The sequence below is a fragment of the Oculina patagonica genome, chromosome 8 (assembly GCF_052425735.1).
Source record: "Oculina patagonica isolate OP01 chromosome 8, crgOcupat, whole genome shotgun sequence".
Classification (NCBI taxonomy): domain Eukaryota; kingdom Metazoa; phylum Cnidaria; class Anthozoa; order Scleractinia; family Oculinidae; genus Oculina; species Oculina patagonica.
Window position 1 is genome coordinate 22,574,129 of NC_135765.1, and position 21,798 is coordinate 22,595,926.

The 21,798-nt window shown below is 38.1% G+C and overlaps 4 protein-coding genes across 4 annotated transcripts in view; 1 reads left to right on the forward strand and 3 right to left on the reverse strand.

The window, feature by feature from the left end:
• The window catches only part of LOC144661928 (V-type proton ATPase catalytic subunit A), a 20,049-nt gene extending 16,317 nt beyond the window's left edge, over nucleotides 1–3,732 (forward strand). Inside the window, exons 15-18 of the mRNA XM_078522641.1 lie at nucleotides 327–470; nucleotides 1,127–1,186; nucleotides 1,775–2,041; nucleotides 2,622–3,732. Of these exons, the coding sequence (XP_078378767.1) occupies nucleotides 327–470; nucleotides 1,127–1,186; nucleotides 1,775–2,041; nucleotides 2,622–2,714 (564 nt within the window). The 3' untranslated portion in view covers nucleotides 2,715–3,732. The remainder of the gene's footprint in view (nucleotides 1–326; nucleotides 471–1,126; nucleotides 1,187–1,774; nucleotides 2,042–2,621) is intronic.
• LOC144661917 (uncharacterized) overlaps nucleotides 1–21,798 on the reverse strand; it is a 459,725-nt gene that overhangs the window by 358,691 nt on the left and 79,236 nt on the right.
• On the reverse strand, nucleotides 3,702–18,719 carry LOC144663223 (uncharacterized). Its single transcript, XM_078524137.1, has 14 exons — nucleotides 18,496–18,719; nucleotides 18,294–18,349; nucleotides 18,095–18,164; nucleotides 16,066–16,366; nucleotides 15,251–15,420; nucleotides 14,777–14,959; nucleotides 12,111–12,386; nucleotides 10,745–11,044; nucleotides 9,825–10,267; nucleotides 8,949–9,043; nucleotides 7,821–7,980; nucleotides 7,388–7,448; nucleotides 6,473–6,901; nucleotides 3,702–6,144 (listed from the first exon to the last, which is right to left on the reverse strand). The coding sequence occupies exons 2-14, from the start codon at nucleotides 18,324–18,326 to the stop codon at nucleotides 5,927–5,929; spliced, it is 2,739 nt and encodes a 912-aa protein (XP_078380263.1). The 5' UTR covers nucleotides 18,327–18,349; nucleotides 18,496–18,719; the 3' UTR covers nucleotides 3,702–5,926.
• Nucleotides 14,721–21,798, reverse strand: part of LOC144663224 (uncharacterized) — a 32,649-nt gene continuing 25,571 nt past the window's right edge. Inside the window, exons 2-4 of the mRNA XM_078524138.1 lie at nucleotides 16,066–16,366; nucleotides 15,251–15,420; nucleotides 14,721–14,959 (exon numbers count right to left, since the gene is read on the reverse strand). Coding sequence (XP_078380264.1) covers nucleotides 14,721–14,959; nucleotides 15,251–15,420; nucleotides 16,066–16,366 — 710 coding nt within the window. The remainder of the gene's footprint in view (nucleotides 14,960–15,250; nucleotides 15,421–16,065; nucleotides 16,367–21,798) is intronic.

Sequence of the window (21,798 nt, forward strand, 5' to 3'; positions counted from 1 at the left end):
CACAAATTTGTTAAACGCTGTCGAAACTATGTTTAAGCAAACGACGCAGAGTAAAGTGACTGGCATTATATCTGTGACAACTGTATCAAATTTAATCTTCTAATCTCTTCAGAAGTCTTCTATATATATTTAATCACTCAGTGGTGACAATGGTCCGACAGAAGTAAAAAGGGTCTTTTTCTTTCGTGAATTCACATGGTAATGAGTCTATAAATACTAAATATTAAGTTATTGCCTATCTTGATAAACCACCAAACTATCACAACTGACATTTAAGGCCTACCTGGTAATCAACAAGTGGAATTGATCGTTTGTTTGTGATGCAGGTATTTTGGGGTTTGGACAAGAAGCTGGCTCAGAGGAAACACTTTCCTTCCATCAACTGGCTGATCAGTCACAGTAAATACATGAGAGCGTTGGATGATTACTACGAGAAAAACTACGCAGAATTTGTGGCCCTCAGAACAAAAGTAAAGTATTGTTGTTCTTGTAACTACAATTGTGATCAAATTCACTTGAAACACATTACGAACATAATGGCTACTACCCTTTTCCCAGTCAGTGTTGGCAACGGGCAAAAGGGAGTGTGTGTTGCGGGAGAGGGGAGGGAGCATTATCAAAAGCGAAGCAAGTGTTTCAACAACAAAAAGTATGACCACGGCTCGGTTGTGTTCATTTATTTAAAGGGTGGATACCCCCCCCCCCCCCCGATAAATTGCTATCCAGTAGAGAAGTATTGAGCAAACAAACTGCGCCATCCAGTAGATAGTGATTTATCAGCTAGATAGCGTTAACCGGGGCAGGAGTGTAGATAAAGTCTCCGGTATCATGAAGAGCATCGATGTCCATATAAAGTGGTTGTCATTACTTACTTTTTGTTTACCGAGGGAGAGGGCTGAGAAAGTATCACCCGAACTAGTTAAGGTTAATAAGAAGTACATTGTGTGGCTTTCTTTGCCTTGCTGTTGCCTGCGTTTTTTCTAGTCAGCTTGGCCTTAACACTGCTCATAATTCTCGGAAATATGACGGGAAAATTCGGCCCCGACTATTACCCAATCACAGCGCGTTATATCTTCACATGTTCTAGCCATATAACAAAACCATATCATTGTTTTTTTTTTCTCAGGTCAAAGAAATATTGCAAGAAGAGGAAGACTTGTCCGAGATTGTACAGCTTGTAGGAAAGGTTAGTAAAAAAAAAAAAACAAAGCGAAACATGTACACTAACTTTGCTGTGGTTGAAGGGCTCGGCAGCCAACCTTTCTAACTATTTCAATTGCTTAGTTGCCTTCTCTGTCGAAATATACAAAATATACACCTAATTAAAGAAACGTCAAGCCTGTGTGAAAAGCATAAACCATGAACAATATGACTCAATGGTATTCCGGGTAGACAGCCTTGATGACGGCTTAGTAATATTCCTTTTATTGATAATCAAGATATTTTATTTCCTTAAGAGTCTTTAAGAGCATGAGTTATCCAATTTTTTTTATTATCGTGTTTATTCTGTCACAGACAACGATTGTTTTTTCGATTCCTCAGTAAACAATTTGGGTGGTCAGCGTTCTTCACGGTTTGTCCTTTTTGTGGGTCAACGATTCTTCAATCAGGTGTATTGATGATCTTGTATTCACCACTCTTTTTGTTCGTCACGCATTCCTGGGGAAGTGAGGTTCCATGAAAGAGGGTAAACCAAGAGGACGAACCAATAGAAATGTTGCGTGACAGAGTAAGTTTTTTGCCTTAACGTCAATTTTGTTCACTTTTCTATCAGGGTTCGTTGGCCGAGTCAGATAAGATCACACTTGAAGTAGCAAAGCTGATCAAAGAGGACTTTTTGCAGCAGAATGGTTACTCTTCATATGACCGTTACTGTCCATTTTACAAGACAGTCGGAATGCTGTCCAACATTGTAGCATTTTACGATATGGCCCGCCACGCCGTGGAGACAACGGCCCAGTCTGATAACAAGATCACGTGGGCGGTCATCAAAGAAAATATGGGGCAGATTATTTACCAGCTTTCTAGTATGAAGTTTAAGGTAAGTTTTATTATAGGATTATCGTATTTCCTTGTTACTTTCGGATTTATGGGGGTTCCACGGATGAGAAAATGGTCAGGGGAAAAAAATAAGCTCCGGGAAAAAAAGAAAATTTTATTTTGAGTGTTTGAAAAATGCCCTTTTGAAAAAAACGCAAGGGAAATTTAAAATTATAATGCTGTTGATTTTAATTAATACCTTTGATGTTGGAAGGCCAGGTCAATATGGTCTCAGCGATGTTTTTTTTTTTTCACTTCTATATCAGACATTTTGTATTTATTTAGTCAGAAAAGGTGTATTTTTTTCGTCGTGGACGTTGTGTTGATATTTGTAACTAACATTACGGATGGAGTATGATTAACGTAAAAACGCGCCAGCAAAATTGATGATTACTGTTGTTTTTTAAAACTGCTCTTTGCGAGATCTTAACGTCGAGACGAGGATGACTAATAAACGTAACGCTTCAAAATATTAAGAAAACGAAACGTGCTAACATAACATTAAACATTCGCGTACAGAGTTTACACTCGCCTACATGCACCTCGCCCCAGTCCTTCTCATGCATTTTCTTTTTCACCAGGACCCTAACAAAGATGGCGAGAGCAAGATTAAAGCTGACTTCGCAGAGCTTAACGAACAAATGCAACAGGCGTTTCGCTCCTTGGAGGACTAGAAAATCTTTTCTCTTTTAAATACAAACTATTGAAATAAACTCCATATAAAATTCTTATTTGGACAAACTAAATTTAACATAAGGAACCAAAACTTGTAATTACACCAAGTGAGAAAATAAGTCGTTCTATGATTTGCATCGAGACCAATTGTTGTCTTTTCCTAGTTATTTTCATGCAGTTCATTAGATCTTAGTGCATACAAGTCGGGTAAACAAGTGCTGTTTGTCGGAAACCTTCGGAATTCCCGAAGAGACCCGATCGTTTTTGTCCAACCGGAAACTGGCGTGAGTACTCTCCATTGCGCTCGAAATTTTCATGCCGACCTGCTGCCGAAGAAACGTTCGCTTTGCTTAGCAACTGTCTCTGGCGAAAACTGCAGGCTGAGTTAATTGTTTTCCAGCAGAAATGGTTTTTGGTTCCCTACCAGTGAAAAAAAAAATAGTGATAGTTGATTTAGTTTTCTTTTCAAGCGACTTTCCGTAGGAAAGCTTGGACTAATTATGCCGTTGACTGGGAATAAATTCTTTCAAAGTTTCTTACCAAATAGGCTTGGAAAATGCTGTGGATGGCACAGATAGTAATCGATATATAATTTATCCTTCATACGATATCATAATTTAGTCAGAATAAATAAATTATTCTCATTCGTTTTGATGCATAGGTTAAGCCTAGTCTCTTATTGTTAATTTCAAGTCTACATCGACCACATATAGGAAAAAAAATATGTGATCCTTAAGAAATTTTCATTTTGCATTTTTAAAGGTTGGACCCCCAAAATGGCATACGAGTACTAAATACCTACCAAACGGTGTTTATATTTTGTAAAATTTTGTCTATCCTTTGCTAGGTTAGCCGTAATTTTTATTAGGATTATCATCAGAAGGTACTACATCTGTAATTCTAGGATATCTAAATTATGATTATAGCTTAAACGTTTGTTATGTGCTGAATGTGAAGTGCGTCAATAAAGCAATGAAATCCGTGTATTTAAATTCATTAAACTTTATTTGAACGATGTGTGAAGTGTCTTGTTTGTGTTGCTAACAAAGCCAGAAGCGAAACGAAACTCTTCTGCTGTTGTTCTTTCAGCAAAATATATTACATTTCTCATTATACGGGGAGCTACACTGCAGATCCTTCCCTGATGAATCGTGGTCAAAACAACAGTTACGCAACTGCATTGCAAAGTCCGATGGACTGTCACGATCAACGGCCACGTGATGGATTGAGGAAGGTACACAATGTATCGTTTTGAAGTGACACGCCAGAAGTTAAATTTTGCAGAAATTAAAGGTGCACTGTACCACAAAAGAGTCCATGATCTCTACCCCGCCCTCCAACCACCCTCCCTCCAGGGAGTGCACCTATTTTCTCCAATCTACGAGAAGTAAAAACTTAGAAGATTCAAACCAACGTTTTTTGACAAAAAAAGGCAAGCTGGTTTATATGTAAATAACAAACGAAGTTTGGTCGTTCGACGTTCAAATTGCCTTTCTATGCATGTGCAAGACAGATAATCTCTCATTGACATGTATTTGACAGACATTTGCCTTTACATACATGTTCTTCACTCTTGTTTAGCATTTGAAAGAAGTTGCCGTTTTTTTCTAAATTCGTCTAGAAGTGGAAATATCTTTTCGAGTTTAAACCCGATGTTAAGATTTTTTTTCGCATGACGAAAGTCATAAATTTAACATGTTCAAAGATAGCCCTAGAAAGGTATCTTTATTCCAAGCTGTAGAAATGCTGTCTCTGTACATATCAAAGTTATTCATATGCAGAAGGTTAGAGACGTGCTCTGCATACAGAATGAAGTATTTTTAAACAGTACACTTCATTAAAAATATATTTACGTAAACAAATTAAGCAGGTACGTGTCCGACATAAAGAATAAACAGTGTCTATGAAATCCCGATAAGCCTATTCATATGGAAATTGCAGAGATAAGTTTCTTATCAGTGAATAAGAAGGGGCGTTCAAGGTTTTTCCTTTCAGGTCTTTTTAAAAAAGAGGCCTAAAAGAGGGGTTTTTTTTCAGGGTATCAATTTCGACAGAAAAATTTCGGTCAATTTTGCTATAATTGTGTCATAAAATCATCTTGTGACTCAAAGGGGCCATTTGCAGCTTTGTCCGAATTTATTTTTATTTTCTTGTTGTCATTTTGGCAAATAGGACGAAATAAATAAAGATCTTCAATTATCAAGTTTATTGTTTTATTACCATCAAATACCTTTCAACGAAAAGTGGCCTTTAGATAGCTTAATCAAACTTCAATTTTCCTGAGACATTGAAGTGCCCAAAATCATCTCGTAAAATTCGTTTTTTAATTAGGATAAAAACGGTCAACTAAATTGTTGTCAAATGACGCATTTTGTCAATAATAATAATATAATAATAATAATCATGATGATGATGATGATTATGATAGTTTGCATTGAGTTTTGGGCGTGATGCTCAATGGATGATCATCATTACGTCATACACCGACCAGTAATTCAGCATTGCAAATACGACGAAGACGATTTACCAATGCAGAATAATTATCATACTGTTACACTTACTGTTGCCTTTCAATTTTTTTCAAACTTGCTCAAACTAGATGAATACTCTGTTTTGAGAGTTTTAAAAATGGGTTCCATTTCCAAAAACGAGATTCGAAACCATAACGAATGTCAGATTTTTTACCAATGACGGGCCATACACCTCTGGGTCCGTTTAATAAAAAACCGAATTCGTCGGCGTGTTAGATCTCGGATGTCCATGGCCTGGTGAATCGGTTATATATATCGTTCAGCCCAGTCGAAATGCAGGTCGAAACGGGCACAGCCCGTTACCATCCTGGTCGCCAATGTAATGTCGTGAAACTATTTTTTTCACGCCGATCGTTTAATACTGCTTACAACCTTCAGTCCTGAATGTCTGCTATGTTATAATCCATTTCTTTATCAAGTGTCGATATATGTTCGAGCGGCATTGTGTAATCAAGGTCGTGTTGTGGGTATGGGGTGAGATTGCTGTCTTGCCGCAATGTTTTCGCCCCCTCCCCCCTTTCTTTCCGAATTCTCTAGATCCACCCCTGCAAACACTTCAACTATGTCAAATGCCTGTTATCTCTTATGGCTGTCACAAATGGTTTTTAGCATTTAACAGTTGCGCCTTCTTCGATGAAGTTGATTTCGTCTTGTTTTCTTTTTGTATTATCCATCTTATTCTAAACCTGTTGCTCTAACGTATAGTTTCTACGTCGAATCTGTGCAACAAATGCGGCGAGCGTTCTTTTCTCTCTGATTTTCAAGAGTTCGCGTCTGTGTTTGATTTTCAGAGCATAATATGTTCGCTGCATTCTGATGTGAAACTCTTCCAAAAGTTGCCTCATCTCTTCCTTGATCTCAAGTGGCGTTAACTGAGGATCGTTATTGCTTGGCTGGCCTGTGAAAAATTACAAAAAACAAAATATTTTTAATGCGAGAATTTTTTACTAGCAACCATGTTGCTAAATGCAAAGTACAGTGGCACCCAACAGACCGTTTCGGTGAACATCTGTTCAGAAGACCTATAATCGCGTACGAGTTTCAGATTTATGTGTGATGAAAAGCTCAAACTTTCGTGACATGGTAAAAGAGATGCCGGTTGTTCCCCCCACCCCCCACGCGGTCACCCACCCCTAGCTACTTGTGATCAATGTACTGGTACTGCAAAGATTAATTACTATATATTCCATCACAGTTTTATTAACCTTATTTTAATAAAATCTTACCTTTTCTCTTTTTCTCTTTTAACTTCATTTGGATTATATGGTAAATAAGACCGCCAGCCGCGAATAAAAGAAGAGCTATACCAGTGACTTTAACAGTTCCCTGGTAAATAAAATTTCCTGGTTCAAAGAATCCTATTGACTCCTCGTGGTCAGACACAGTGGGAGGAACTTCTGTAGAAGAACTTCCCTGAAAAGCGGCAAAAGGTTTTTCTCTCAAATACTCCTCGAAGTCTTTTAACAAGTATCTTGCTTCTCCAGTAAGCTCAATGCCATAAGAAAACGGTTTCGACACTGTTTTGGAGACTTCAAACACTGAATCGTTTAAGTCCTTAATCAAAGCATTCACTGTGAAGACATCCTTTATTGTGCCATCTAACTCTCCCGAGTTTAGCCCCTGAATTAGTTTGTCCCTTGTGTCATAAGTAGTGCCTGAAATAAAATCAATGATTTGTAGTGAGTAGGATTAATTTCTGTTGTAAAATTCATTAATTATTCATGAGGGTGCAAACCAATCTTAGCACAGTATTCATATCACATGTACATAACTGTAAACCCCAATACAAATCAAACAGTAGAATTAACTTTTGATACAAACTCCTGCTCAGCTAATTAGTATTCATTAACTTTTGATACAGATCTCTACTGATTCGCATAACAATACTTGGCTTTCAATTTATTGTTTTCATTTCACAAGTAGAATAAAATATTCGCGTCCGATCTGTATGGGCGTTTACAATGGCTCGCCTATCGGCTCGCCATTGTAAACGCCCATACAGATCTCCCGCTCATATTTTATCTACTACTTAAAACCTGTTAACTTCTTTGTGTTTAATTGATTTAAATCTGGCAATGTTTGACACGAAATGTCACGTGATGGTCCCCGATGGCCCTTAACTCTGCTCGTTTTGTACACACCTTTACTTCCAGTAATGCGCATACTCAAACGTTGTTCCTCTGAGCCGCTGATCACACCAATCTGACAGAAGGAACGGAAAGAGAAAAGACACTGATCTAATTTGAAAAACAATAAAAACAACAGGCCTATTTCGCTCATTTTGAAGTTTAACGCGCATTTTAGAGCCTTGATGTTGTGAAGACTGTTCCCGAAATTAAAGGCTACGACAAGATTTCTCCGAAAACCTTAACTTAATGCGCAAAGCAGCTTCTGCTAGGTTTACACATTTGTACGCAACGCTACTTTATAGAGCGTGTAGGAAAGGCAAATCCAGCCAAAGAGTGCGTGATTTCCTGGGATAATTTTTGCAAGTCTTGTCTGTTGACACCAGCAAGGGTTAGGTTAGATCAAGTAAGAAGTAATTAGGAAACAAATAACGAAAGCCTCACTAACCTTCTTTCCTCGCTCCGAATTGGCTGCCATATCAAACACAAACACTGTCAGTGATGACGACAGCGTTGCTACAAATAGAGCGGTGATAATTGCACCCATTAGGAAGCAGGCTATGCCAAGAAGTCTTCCAGGCACTGACTTGGGGTAACGATCACCATACCTATGTTTAGGGAAATTTTGTGTTAATGGTTTTGAAAAGACAATTGCAGTCTATGGGTTAACAATAATGTGTTGTTGTTTTTTCAGTTAACCCTTAATATGCTAAGTCCGGATTATTCCGGGATTTGGAGAAAAGGCCATTCAAACACTTATGACGTCACCAATTTACACGTCAGCAGATTTTTGTGACGTGCAACTTACAGAGTTTGGATAGATCTTTTTACAGGACTGTCCGTCTTGACTATTGACCGCATTCTGACAGAGCTAATCGAAAAAAAAACGTGATCAGTTTTTGGTGTAAAATTGGTGCTAAAACAGGCCAATATACCCGTACTTGATCATGGTCTCCTTTCCAGGGTTTTTCATTAAAGATAGAGAGAATAAGAAAGCAGAGAAAAACGAAAAGGAAAGGAGCAAGGAAAAACATCGGAACGGTTCAGCAGTCCAAATTTTGGCTTATGCGCATGCGCCAAGTAAAATGTTGTACATTTTAACATGGAAATTGCATCAAAAACCTACTGCAGTGTCAGAAAGGGCATTTCTAGCAAAGTTTAGAGAAATTTAGGACCGTAGAGCCAAGAAAATCGATTAACAGCTGATATTAGCGGATATTAAGGGTAAAGAGGCAAAGTGGTCTCGTGGTTGGTGTGCTGAACTTTGGATCGAAAGGTCCGGGTACAAGCGCCTGTCGGGTCATTATGGTGTGTGTTTTGGCAAACACTTTACTCTCAGTTTTTCTCTCCACCTAGGTGCTTTAATACTGACAAATGAAACGATAGAAGAAAGCATGCGATGGACGAGCATACTATCCAGGAAGGAGTAGAAAAATGCCTAGTCACTTAATGCAACGGAACGTGTAAAAACGTGCCGGCGTGGTGCGTCACTGCGCTCGAATGCAAACTTTTACATGTGTGGTAAAGATAATTGTCACGAATTCTGATTGTGTTAAATATAATCCGCCTTACATACCCAACGGTTGTCATGGAAACGAAAGCCCACCAAACTCCTTCTTTCCATCCACGAGTAAAACGTGCTGGAAAATGAGCGGGGTTCTTATACTTCTCCTGCATTAAAATAAACATTTCGGAAATGAATAAAATACATTTGTAACTTAGGTTCAAACACCTAACATCTTAGGTTGGTTGAATGTCTAATTATACTACAGCTGGCTCGTAAGGAACAGTCATCAGTCAAGAGGAAAAATGCGTTGTTTTGCTAAATGTGAGATCAAAAGTAACTCCCTCGTGCAAGACTTGTAACTAATCAGTCGAACTTCCGCTAATGGAAATTTCTTTTAAAGGGACACATAGTCATGGATCCATCCACAAACGAATACTATATTTGAACCTCCCATGAGCGGACCCCCTCTCCTCAGTGGACACTTTCTCCCGTTCTAAGGGTGTCTGCTTACGGGGGCTTCCACTTTCACTGTCATCAAAATTGACATTTGTTTACTCCCCATTTGTGTAGACACAAGACATTTTTAGTGTGAGGAGGACCAAAATTGAATGCAAGTGCAAAGAACCCAGGTCAAAATCCTCCCCTCTGGCTACTTGTTGCATTAGGAAGATCTAGAAATAGTGCAGCAGTCCAGTGCTATGTACACCGACTTGTGATTTGTGCCTTCTTCTTTAATTTTCCTTCCGCACTCTCGTTTGGCTAGTATTTTTTCGTGTAATTTTCAACCTTCATTTAGTGGCGCCGGTCATCCAAAAATGGAGTGAGCTTGCACAACCCAGTGTGCCCCAGAAGTTGGCAAGCGTGACTTTTTGTCACCTAGGGTGATCGTTAACATTGCTCTCTTACTTTTTGCAAGAACTACTGAAAGTAAAATGCTGAACTTACCACGGTCCAAACGGCTAAACCAAATGTTAAATACATCACAATCATCATTACAAATGCAGGCCAGCGAACCATCACAGAAGATGCTAAATAACGCGCGTATGCATCACCAGTGGGCTTCCTTGTGAGAACGGCAAACCCCGCTACCTCCACCACAGGAAGAAACACCCACCCATCCCCCACTCGTGGCAGTTTGGGTTTCAAACTGATTGGCACATTTAGCTGATAACGCTCGCTGAGGGAACCAATCATGTTCTGTGTACTGGATCTCTCTCGAAAGATGATTTCAGTCGTTTGGTTGTCGTGGCACGTGCCACAAGCGTAGGGTAACATGTCATGAAGCAGGTTGGGTATTAGACCCGTGGGTGTGTCTTCACCCCTTTTGACGCATAAAGGTGGAGTGTGCATCCAGTTGACAAAGATCCTTCTGTGACATCGACATGTCTCTGGAAAAACAAAAATACATTTTTTTATTTTATTAGCTTTTGTTTCACCCTGGATCGCTATCATGTGCCCAGAATTAAATAAGCGGCAGTAAGATTTGTTTCGATACTTGTAAATAACTTGAAAATCGTGAAGTAAAGATATGATCTTTGCAGGCGCGTTTGCAATTTATAGAAGCTCCAGCGGTCGGGTTCAAACCATGGCCGGGGTCAATGTGTTGTGTTCTTTGGCAAGACACTTTACTCTCATAGTGCCTCTCTCCACCCAGGTGTATAAATGGGTACCGGAAAATTTGCTGCTGAGGGTAACCCTGCGATGACTACATCCCATCCAGGGGGAATGGTAACACTCCTAGTTTCATGCTACTGAAACCGGGATAAGCTCTGACCTGATAGCCCACTGGGCTTGGACGCAGAACTTACCTTTCCTTTGATTGAAGGGTATGTTTAATTTTTACTCTATCGTTTTCTTTTACTAACCTACGTAGACAGGCTCACTATATGGTCCCGCACCTCTTTCAGTCATGGCAGCAACTTGCAGGCGGTATGTTGTACGTGGCTGAAGGTCCTGTAATAGGGCTTCTGTTGAATTAGACCACACAAAAAGCTCCTCTGTCTCTTTGTTTTCCTCGGGAGCTGTTTCGTTGACTTGAAGTCGAATGAAGTAGCCTCTTGGGACCCCTTGCCAACAGGACTCAGATAGAGCCTTCCAAGCCACATTGATCCCAAAGGAACTTGAGTGGTTACCCGCTACAAGCCTTGTAGGGGGACTGCAAGGAACTAGAAAAAAATATCACATGATATTATTGATATCAATCACGAAAATTCAAGACAAGACAAGACAAGACAAGACAAGACAAGACAAGACAAGACAAGACAAGACAAGACAAGACAAGACAAGACAAGACAAGACAAGACAAGACAAGACAAGACAAGACAAGACAAGACAAGACAAGACAAGACAAGACAAGACAAGACAAGACAAGACAAGACAAGACAAGACAAGACAAGACAAGACAAGACAAGACAAGACAAGACAAGACAAGACAAGGCGAGACGAGACGAGACGAGACGAGACGAGACGAGAAAGACAAGACAAGACAAGACAAGACAAGACAAGACGAGACGAGACAAGACAAGACAAGACAAGACAAGACAAGACAAGACAAGACAGAAGTTTCTCAGCAACTTTTTGGAGCAACTTTTCCCCTTTAAGCAACTAGTTGCATTATGAGCAATATCTTGACAGAAGATCTCCGAAGATTGCCCGAGATTTGTCCGAGGACGTTTCGACTTTCGACTCATTCCGCATTAAAACGTTATAAAGTTAGTAAGCAAATTTGACGTCACTGATATCAATAAGTAACAAAATCCTTGCAATTCAACAAATTTTTGCCTTAAAATGTTATTTAGATGGCGAAATTGCATGAAACTGCTTAGAAATCTTAACTTCAAAGGAGAGAATTTTCGTGATATAAAGCAGCGTTCTAGATTTTTTCGGGCAACTTTCGAGCAACTTTTTTTAATCAAAAGCAACTTTTTTGATTTTTGGAGCAACATTCGAGCACCTTTTTCAGAAATTTCGAGAAACCTTTTGAAAAATTTGGAGCAATTTGTGGAAAGCCCAACTACACATCCCCTCCGCGTCTTGATACTCAGCGCTTCAGTTGGAAGAAAGAGATAACTACGGTATCGCGACTCCCAGCAAGTAGCAGAATGCCCAAATGTCAAGTAAGTACCCAGCATCGTGTTTTTTGATCATCTTTCATGTCGTTTACAACGCCGGGATTTAAATAATGCAATCTTATTGCTATCGTGTATGTGTTTCAGTGGTTACTTAACCTACCATCTTGGTCCGTTCTTGCATATACACATGGTGACCTCTTCTCCACCCCGGTACGGGTCCGAAGTACAACCCTAACGCAATACTGCGTAAAAACCTCAAGACCACGAAGTTCCACAGACTTCTGCGAGGCATTGACGGTTATATTTTGAGCTGCTTCGTTGGCAGTTCTATTGTATATGATTTGAAAGTGACGCAGCTCGTGTGGCCACTGGTCTTGCCATTCCACTAAGAGAGACGTTGAACTGGTGTTACGAACTTGGATGATGCTGCTTGGTACTGGGAACGAAAATAATGGCGCGATAAATAATATTGAAATTACTGTCCTACAAAGCTTGGGAGATTATTGGTTGAGGGAGAAGTGAATGTTGGTAAAGATAGATTAGGAAAAGCAATAAAAAAGTTAAGGTAAGAGACAGGTTTGGGCGCGAGTAAGATGACCACTCAAATAATTCTATCACTTGCGTGTGATGCAAAGTTCAGTTTTTAAACTCCGAAACACATGTAAAGCATCGTGCTTATGGCGTCAGCAGGCGCCCTATGCTACGGTTGAAACTTTTTTCCACGAGAAGGCAAAGGAATTTCAGTCCTTGTCTACTATTTCATGTAGAATTTCACTCTACTTTAAGGAACTGTGTCATGGATTTAAGCCAAATTTAGGCATGGGAAATGACCATCAAATTCAGTGAAATATAAAAAAAAACCTCTTAAAACAGTAAAGAAACATTTCAATAACACATGTACAGCACATACAGAAGAAGGTACGGATGGCCAAGAGTGAAGATGATTGAAACGGATTGCAATATGGGTTTTGAAATACTGTTGGGCTGAAAAGTTTTCAAAGTTATCTCGTTTCAATAACACATTTACAGCACATACAGAAGAAGGTACGGATGGCCAAGAGTGAAGATGATTTTTGATTGCTTTAACAAAACGATCGGACTGGTCTCTATGAATTTGTCGAAGGCTTTTGACACCTTACCTCACGAACTAATTGTTTTGAAACTGAAAGAATACGGAACTGACGAAGCAACAACTGCCCTGATAAGAGATTACTTATCGAATCGATTCCAAAGAGTGAGACTAGGGGACACACTTTCGAACTGGCAAACAATATCTAAGGGTGTCCCTCAAGGATCTATTCTCGGTCCCTTGCTATTCAACATATTTATGAATGACCTTTCATATGTTGTTAAGGAGAGTACGCTGTCTACTTACGCCGACGATACACAAATCTTTTACGCTGACAATGACCTTCCTAGAGTTGAAGAAACTATTAACACTGACCTTGTTAGTGCTGATAAATGGTTCGCGCAAAATGGAATGAAATGGAACAGTTCAAAATACCAGGCGATGGTGTTGGGAAAAAACAAAGGAGCCCAGCTGGCGTTCAAATGTGACGAGTCACAAGTTCCCATATCCAAAACAATGGAACTTCTTGGCGTAACAATTGATGATAAATTGAATTTCGAAAACCACATCGCTAAAATATGTAGAAAAGTCAGTCAAAAAATTGCTGTACTAAAAAGGATGCAGAAACTGTTGCCCTTTGAGACTAGGAGGGACCTTTACAAGGCTTTCATACTGCCGCACTTTAATTACTGTTCGGAAACGTGGCACTTTTGCAGTAAAAAGTCAGCTGAAAAGTTGGAAATGGTAAACAAACGAGCGCTTCGTTTTGTTTTCAGGGAAAAGTCCGCGCCTTATGAGGAACTATTAAAGCGTTTTGGTCTCCCAAGTCTCCGTGAACAACGGTTAGCGAAAATATTGCCCACAGTTTTTAAGATATTAGCTAGCAATGCCGGTCCTGCAAGCTTGCGGGAATTTATAACAACAAGACGCTCCACTTATAACCTCAGAGGCAACACAATTGTGGACCTTCCGAAAGTAAATTCAACAGAATATGGCCTTGAATCGTGGAGATATACTGCATCAAAATTGTGGAACTCTATACCAGACGACACGAGGAAAATAAAAACTTACACGATTTTTAAAACGAACCTAAAAACAATAAATTTTACGGGACTTTGATCGAGTATTTTGTCAATTTTTATTATTGCTATTTTACTGTTTTTAATAAAATTTTAATCTTTTTTTTTTCAATTTGTAAATTTTAAATTTTTATATTTTTAATCTTAGTTTGACAATATTGTAATTCGTAGTTATTCTTAATTATAGCCTAATTCATTTTTTACACTTCCAAGAAGTTTTTATTTTTTTATTTTGTATTTTTATTTCGTGGCGCACCTGAAAACTAGCTGTTTAGCTAAGTGTTGCTGACCACGTTAAATAAAGATTGTATTGTATTGTATTGTTTGCTTATGACTTTAAATTATAACGCCAGGGAGACACATTGGTTGTAATGAAGCTTTGGTTTTGTCATCTAGCTAGATCCATAGAAGTAATTTCGTTGCAAATATCAAGTTTCATAGCAAGTATTTAGCAAAAACTAATAAAATAAACTTAATTCGGCCATGACACAGTCTTGCTAATTGATTGCAAGACGCAAAAGATCGTTTTAGATGTTCGTTAATAAAGCAACGTTTGTTGTGTCATAGTGTAAGCTTAAGCGCATTTAAAGCTTCTGAGGTGCTTTTAGGGTATGAAGTGGTTTTATAAAACAATTAATGGTTGATATGGGAGTGAAGCTAACAGTACAAGTAACTTACACGAACACGGCTTTATGGGATAACAAATCCTCATTTCTGGATCCATGTTTGTTGTGTTAGGTGTTTGGAACACAGGTGGGGGGTTAAGACACGAGCGGTTACGTGTCTGAGTTCCCTCGCCACAGCTCTTACTACATTGGGACCATGCACCCCAGTCCCCTACTGGAGCCACGCCATACGAGCCTAAAGATAAAGAAATAAGGATTAATGAAAACATACAAGAAATGTATTTTTCATTAGCAAAAATTAGTTATATGAGTACGTGTAGGAAAGTATAAAAAGGTCGGGAATTTAAGAAAGACTAGAGCTTTTTATTCCATGCAACTGATATCAACACCAGTTACTGGCGACTTATTTATTTCATAACTCGAATTGAACAAGTGTCTTGACAGTTAGTGCAACTAAAGCGTTCACCAATTTTGATTTGGAATTTAAAGTAGTTTCTAATCAATCTGTATTCGCTGTTTCTCTTACCGGCCGGTGCATACTTAACGAGGTATTTGCCGAGGAATTCGCCTGCTTTGAAGTTTCCATCCGGGAGCTCTACACCGACTGTCATATGATAATCGCCTCTGCGCTGAAACATAATGGCCTCCAGAAAATATGAGCGACCTTTGGATAGGTTAACTATGGCAGCATGTTTCCTGTAAGTGTGTAAAACAAGGAGGCAATTAGAAATAAAGAATTCAGACGTTATTGGACGATATGTAATATGCAAATCGGCGCTACACGCCTCTTTGGCTATCACCCATCTAATATCCAATGCAACGCGTGCACATGGAATAAGGTTAAATAAAAATATAACACAAACAGCGGTGATAAACATTATGAAAAATCGCATTTTTATAAACTTGACGTTTCGTATGCTAACGGACGGAAAGAAGGATTTGATGCGGCGTGTGTTCTGGAAAATGATCTTGAGGTTGACGAAAGAGTAGAAGTCGGATACACAGGATTTAAGGCGTTTAGTGATTTGGATCATGATGCTCGAAAGACCTAAGTAGGGTAACAGGATTATGACATCTTTTTTAGGAACTGTCGCAACAGGGGTGTCTGGCTTGTTTTTGTGTCTATTCAAAACATCGTTAACGTTGTACGTGATAATGCCTTGAGGGTAACCATTTTGCAGCAAGAGCTGTATGTAGCTTAGCATACGAAACGTCAAGTTTATAAAAATGCGATTTTTCATAATGTTTATCACCGCTGTTAGTGTTATATTTTTAATCAAGTTACGATGGCCTAAAACCAAGAGTCTATATGATAAGGTTAAATAAATTTCTTTCACATACTTTGTCCAGGCTCTATATTTAGTATAACTCTTGATAGTCACCAGAGTTACCACATTCTCAGGCTTCTCATCTGTACTCAAGTTAAGCTTGCACTTGTCGTCACATGTGATTTTAAATGTATAGGCCCCAGTCACTGGCGCCAAGAAGTATGTTCGCATTCGTCGCCCAAAGTACTCCAGGGTTTGATTGCGACGCAGATCGAGTGTTGGAATAAAAGATCGCCCATCAATTGGTGCATTGACATCAAGTGAATTCCAATCACGGACATTGTTCCAACTCTCAAACTGAGCACCAAATGTTTCTACGAGCAAACAAACAAAACATAAATTATGGTAGTACTCGTTTCATTTTATTATCCTTACAGTCCAAATGCTTAAATGCTTAAAGGGCGGTTTCCGCTGAAAATTCGAACAACAGAGGCAAAAAATCAAGTACAGTAACCAGTTAACCCCCGAGAGAAAACTGAATTGAAATGTCCATACTTCAATTAATTTCACGCCAGGTCAAAAAAAATAAACATGCGTTTTAATCATTTTTTCAACGGCTTTCATTAACTTTCTCAAGATTGCTTGAAAATTTAGCCACGGGGTCACTTTTAGAAAAATGAATTTATTTCAAAAAGTTTGAAAAAAAAAATGAACTTTCTCAGTTAACACGAAGCGCGAGAAAATGCCGGCCATTTTTGAGTCTGGTGGAAAGACGCTGGCCTATAATCGCTCTGATCACCTGATATTACAATTGGTGAAATAAAATAGAACAACATCAGGTTATGTTTCAACTGTATTGTTAGGTAAATATGGTTGTTATCAGTCTGTGGTAAAGACAATTCAGCAACAAGAACGCGCCATCTTGTGTCCAAAGTATCCCAGATATCCCAGCGCAGAACGCTTGTACCCAGTCTACCCAAATTTTTCGAAGGAGGAATAGCAAATAATTTAACACATCAGGAGATATGAAGTTTGTTTTACAATAAATAATACACAGAAGAGAGTGTAAGGACAAAGATAGTTTCTCCAGACGCTTAACGATATTTGTGTGACATCGTTTAACCATTTATAAATGGCTTAGATTCAGTGATAATATGACGAGTAGAAGTATGAATTGTTTAGCCAGCAAAATCCATTAATACCTGAAATTTTACTTTAGGTGTTTTTTTTTTCTGTTTATAAATATCGACACTTCTGTAGCGCTGCTACGCCACGTAGAAAAAGTTTTATGCGTGACTTGCTAATGGTTTAGATTCAGTGATAATTTGAAAAGTAGAGATGTGAACTGTTTAGCCAGCCGGATCCATTGATACCTGAAATTTTACTTCTAGGTTTTTCTTCTGTTTATAAATATTGACTTTTCTGTAGCGCTGCTACGCCACGTAGAAAAATTGTATTTTATTAGCATATTTAACAATGGGAGAAAACGAAAACAGTGTCACGAATATTAAAACACAACATGCTTCTTAGCAGGTGGAAGAGTGAGAGGGTTTTTGTTGATGTTCATCTTATTTATTGTTGTCATATATATTTCCGGTTAGATTTGATTTTTTGAATTAAAATTGACTACAAAAATTACTAGTTTAGTGGGGAACTTCAACAGCGCCATAATTTGACAGATAAAAGGGTTTTTTAACCTCCCGTGAGGACAGATGGTGTTTTACATGTAATTTATTCAAAAATATCCGGCTCTAAATCCATTAACACCGAGCACGCTACACAAATGTTATAAACTTTAAGACAAAGTGTATTGGTGTTAACGCCGTATATACCGTGTAAGTCTCGAACAAAGCCAAAAATTGCAACTCAATTTTTTTCTATTTTGGCACGAAGTCATAATTAAAACGTTGTTATGAAAGTATACCATCGGGCACCTTGTTGTAAATTCGTAGGTGGTTATATTTTTGAAGCATTGTGGTATCATATTTTGGCGTGAGGGGGTTAATGTTTGAAAGCCTTCAGAAGTTTCCTAAGGGGCTTAACACTATAACCGATCAATTACACATGAATGACTCAATACATTCAATGTCATTTTAACTTACCCTGAGGAAAGTTGCATCTCGGACTTCCTTCTATTATATGAGATCCAAAACTACTAGAAGTGAGTAAAACCTGTTTATTCCAAATAAACAATAATAATAAAATTACTAAAAACGATCAACGTTTCTATTTATATCTAAACAAAACATAAAAATAAAACGAGCAAACAAGCTACCTGCCTCAAAATATACCATTACTTACCGCTAGAACACGCAATCGGTGAATTATTTCCATTCGGCGTTGCGAACTTTTAATTTCTGTAAGATGCCAATAACCAAAAAATGTCACTTTTAATACGCGCAATTATACACTTCATGGAAAGTGAATATTTTGACGACACTCTGTATAATTTGTTGGAAAATCTCCTAGACTCTCCCTTACCCTATATGTATAGAATACCTACTGGCTGAAATTATTAATCGCACTTTGACACATAACTCCAGTAATCTTGTTTCCCCCTAAGGGAAAATTCTTCGATGAGGCGACAGCAAATTGTAAATGAAGTACTCGTTTAAGTTTTCTTCAAGCCAACGTTGTTTGATGAAACATGACATTCAGCAGCAAACATGAACATAGCCGTCAAAATAATTAGGTTTTGCATTAGTCGGTGGGTTGCATTTGCAAATGTTTTTTCTTTTATTGTGAAGTTGCCAATAATTTTCAAATTCCACGTAGAATATTAAGTCACCTGGTTGGGGTGCGGTGTATGACGTAATAACTTTTTCATCCAATGAGCGTTACGCGGTCAAATTTAATGTAAATGCAAAATTCGAAGCCGAGAGCTTCTGTGCATGATAAGACTCTCGATTTCGTAACGTGTCTCTTAAGTTTAATTTTAAATTCTTTCCAGACCTTTCATTGTGAAATGAAATAATGAAGTAGTACAAACCGAAAGTAATATTTCTGAAGAGGCAAATAAACAATGTTGACAAATACGAGCAATTTTGTTGAAAGGTTTTCTTAAAGCCCATTCTTTTCGCTAGCCAGCTGTTAATTACAACAGTCGAAAAGAATTCGTCTTCAACGTTCGGTATACAGAGATAAAAGAGTTGAAATTTTAATAACCACGTACCGAGCGTTAACAAGTTATGATGAGATGATAAATAGCAAAACTCCCCGCCTCTCCATAGGACTTTTGGCTTCTGACGGTATTTCACACCGAGCGAAGTTTGATTATAAGTTTTTGTGCGTTCCACGAAAGACTCTTTCAATTTGGTAAAACTTAATTACAATAATTTATCATCGGCAAGCTGGATTTTGAGCTGTTGGTCAATGCATCATGCAGCCGTATATTTTATTATTAATGAACCTTCGAAAAAAAATTGCTGCGCTAATTTCGGAAACACAGACAGTTTTCACCTCTCTACAAAATGTTGACTTTTTGTAAAACGATATTGCAGTTGTAATAGCATGAAATTTTAATAGGGTACAGAAAGACATATTTTGAAAAACCGCAGACATAAATTTTGAAGTCAATCAATATTGTGAATTATTTCCGATCAGATAATTAAGTTGAGCAAACAAAAAATGATGAAATATACGGTCAAGCTAGCTATTTCAGACGAAGCTTGACAGCGATTTATTTGACCGCTTTAACGACCGCTATTCAAGAACAAAATTTTTCCATATGAGTATGGGCAAGACATAAATGTGAAAAATGGGTTGTCACCAAATCTTTTCCTTTTTCGCTTCTGAATTTTCATTACATCTTAAAGCAGATTCACTGAAGCCATAGAAAAACTGTTGTAGATCTTTTAAAGTTATTCTATGCAGAAAGACAGAGACGTGCTCGGCATGTAGAATCAGCCAGAGTGTACTCAATTTAAACTGAAAGCCATTAATATGGAAATTCGCACATAAGCTAAAGGCTGGCTTCGTTATGATCGCTGGTGACAGGTGCTTGGATTTTGGTCGTTTAATTTCGTTTTTGGTCGAAATTTATTTCAAAGTAATTCTCTTTGAAGTAAAGCCAATACAAATGAGAAACTTGACAGATAATTTCGGGTACAGTTTTAAAATTTCTCGAGTTCTTTCGCTTAAATGAGCCTTCGTGATCAATAACATGGAAGCGAGCTTTTATCTTGAAAACTAGAAACGTGTTCAACATACAAAATGAACAGTGTGTCTATGCGATTCCGATAAGCTAATGCATGTGGAAGTTTTCAGTTACTGAAAAACGTTTTCGTATCAGTAACATAAAAAAGGTGTTTGTAAGTTTTTCTTTTAGCATACTTTTTAGCACTTTATAAGCCGTTAATTTTGTTAAATAATTATTAAATTTATTTTCTGAGACACTTGTAAACAAGCTGCATGTACTTTATATTACTGGTTACCATAGACAACTATAACACCTGAAAATTAATTTCAGAAAATTAAAGGTGGCTGTCAATTCACGACGAAATCCGAAAATAGACACAATCTCTCTCAGGTGGCATCAGATTTTCACACATAATATATTAGCTCAAATATGTAAAGTTTGTTGCCTTACTTTTGGAAAAGGCTTGGCACATTCCAGCAGGGCCACAACGGCTATCTTTCGTGCCGGATACTATAATTAAACACCTCTGACAGGGAAATTCTTCTTGAGGATCGATCTTTTTCTCGCCATCCTTGTCGTTATTGGCAGTTTCTTTTCAACACAATAAATTTTCTAGTCATTTGCGGGGCCCGAGACAAAATACACACTTCATCTGATGGACTTGTTGAAGAATTAACAATTATTGGATGAGGTTGAGCATGATAGCGATAATTATCAAGGCCAAAGTTTCTGTTATCTGCCGAAGCCAAAGGCTGAGGCGGATAACAGAAATCGAGGCCTTGATAATTATCGGCTATCATGCGAAAACCGAATCCAATAATTGTTTTATTATGCACAGCTTTAGCAAGTTCGCAAGCGTATCTTTCGTTTAAGGTTCATCTGCTTTCTTTTCCTTCAAATACTGATGAAAAACTTTCAGTGCTGACTTTGTGGCCCTTTTGGTGCTTTTTGCATCTTTGTCATCAAGAAGGAGGTTTAAATCTTCTTCTGATAGTGTGGCAAACCTTGATTTCGACTCCGCCATGGCAAAACTGATCAAATTGCTGGTTAGTGTGTTTGGTAACGTCACTTCTGAATGCATAAAACTATTGTCTGTAGGTATGACGTCACTTCTACATATGTAAAATTTAATGTCTGTAGGTATGACGTAAGAGAAACAGCAAGCAAGAATTAGCTGCGTGCTTATAGCCAATCAAAATCAAGCTGGTGACACCAATGTATAATAATATTTAATGTTCAGCTCCACAAAATATTTTGGATTTTTCCGTAAACATAAATTGTTTGTCGTAACTTTAAGAATATGTAAAGGGTGTTCTGTAAGAAAATTTTATTATTTTATTAGCGCTTGGTGTATACGAAATGACTATAACCAAAATCGCCGCTTCGGGTCTTTCGTATCCAACGGGCGTGCATGGAATAATTGTTAACAAGCATGGGGTGGATATTTATCTCAAAAATGAAACTAAGCGGAATGATTCCAGGAGCGCATTACCATACATAGTATACACACTATACTATACATAGTATAGTCTCATAAGCAGAGTGGGCTATCCATTGCCTTTCGCATCACTTTTACATCTTACTAGAAAAAACGTAAAGCACTCATTGTATAACTAAATCAACTTTGTTTTACGAGGGTTGCACGTAACAGTCTTCGACTGACAAACC

Excerpts from the sequence above, each read along its gene's own strand:
- LOC144663223 (XM_078524137.1), bottom strand. The coding sequence starts at position 18,326 with ATGGAAATAATTCACCGATTGCGTGTTCTAGCG. Across the intron at positions 14,960-15,250 it reads CGTTAAGTATGCACCGGCCG|GCTCGTATGGCGTGGCTCCA; the intron begins GTAAGAGAAACA and ends CTTTATCTTTAG. Across the intron at positions 12,387-14,776 it reads TCCCATAAAGCCGTGTTCGT|TACCAAGCAGCATCATCCAA; the intron begins GTAAGTTACTTG and ends TTTCGTTCCCAG.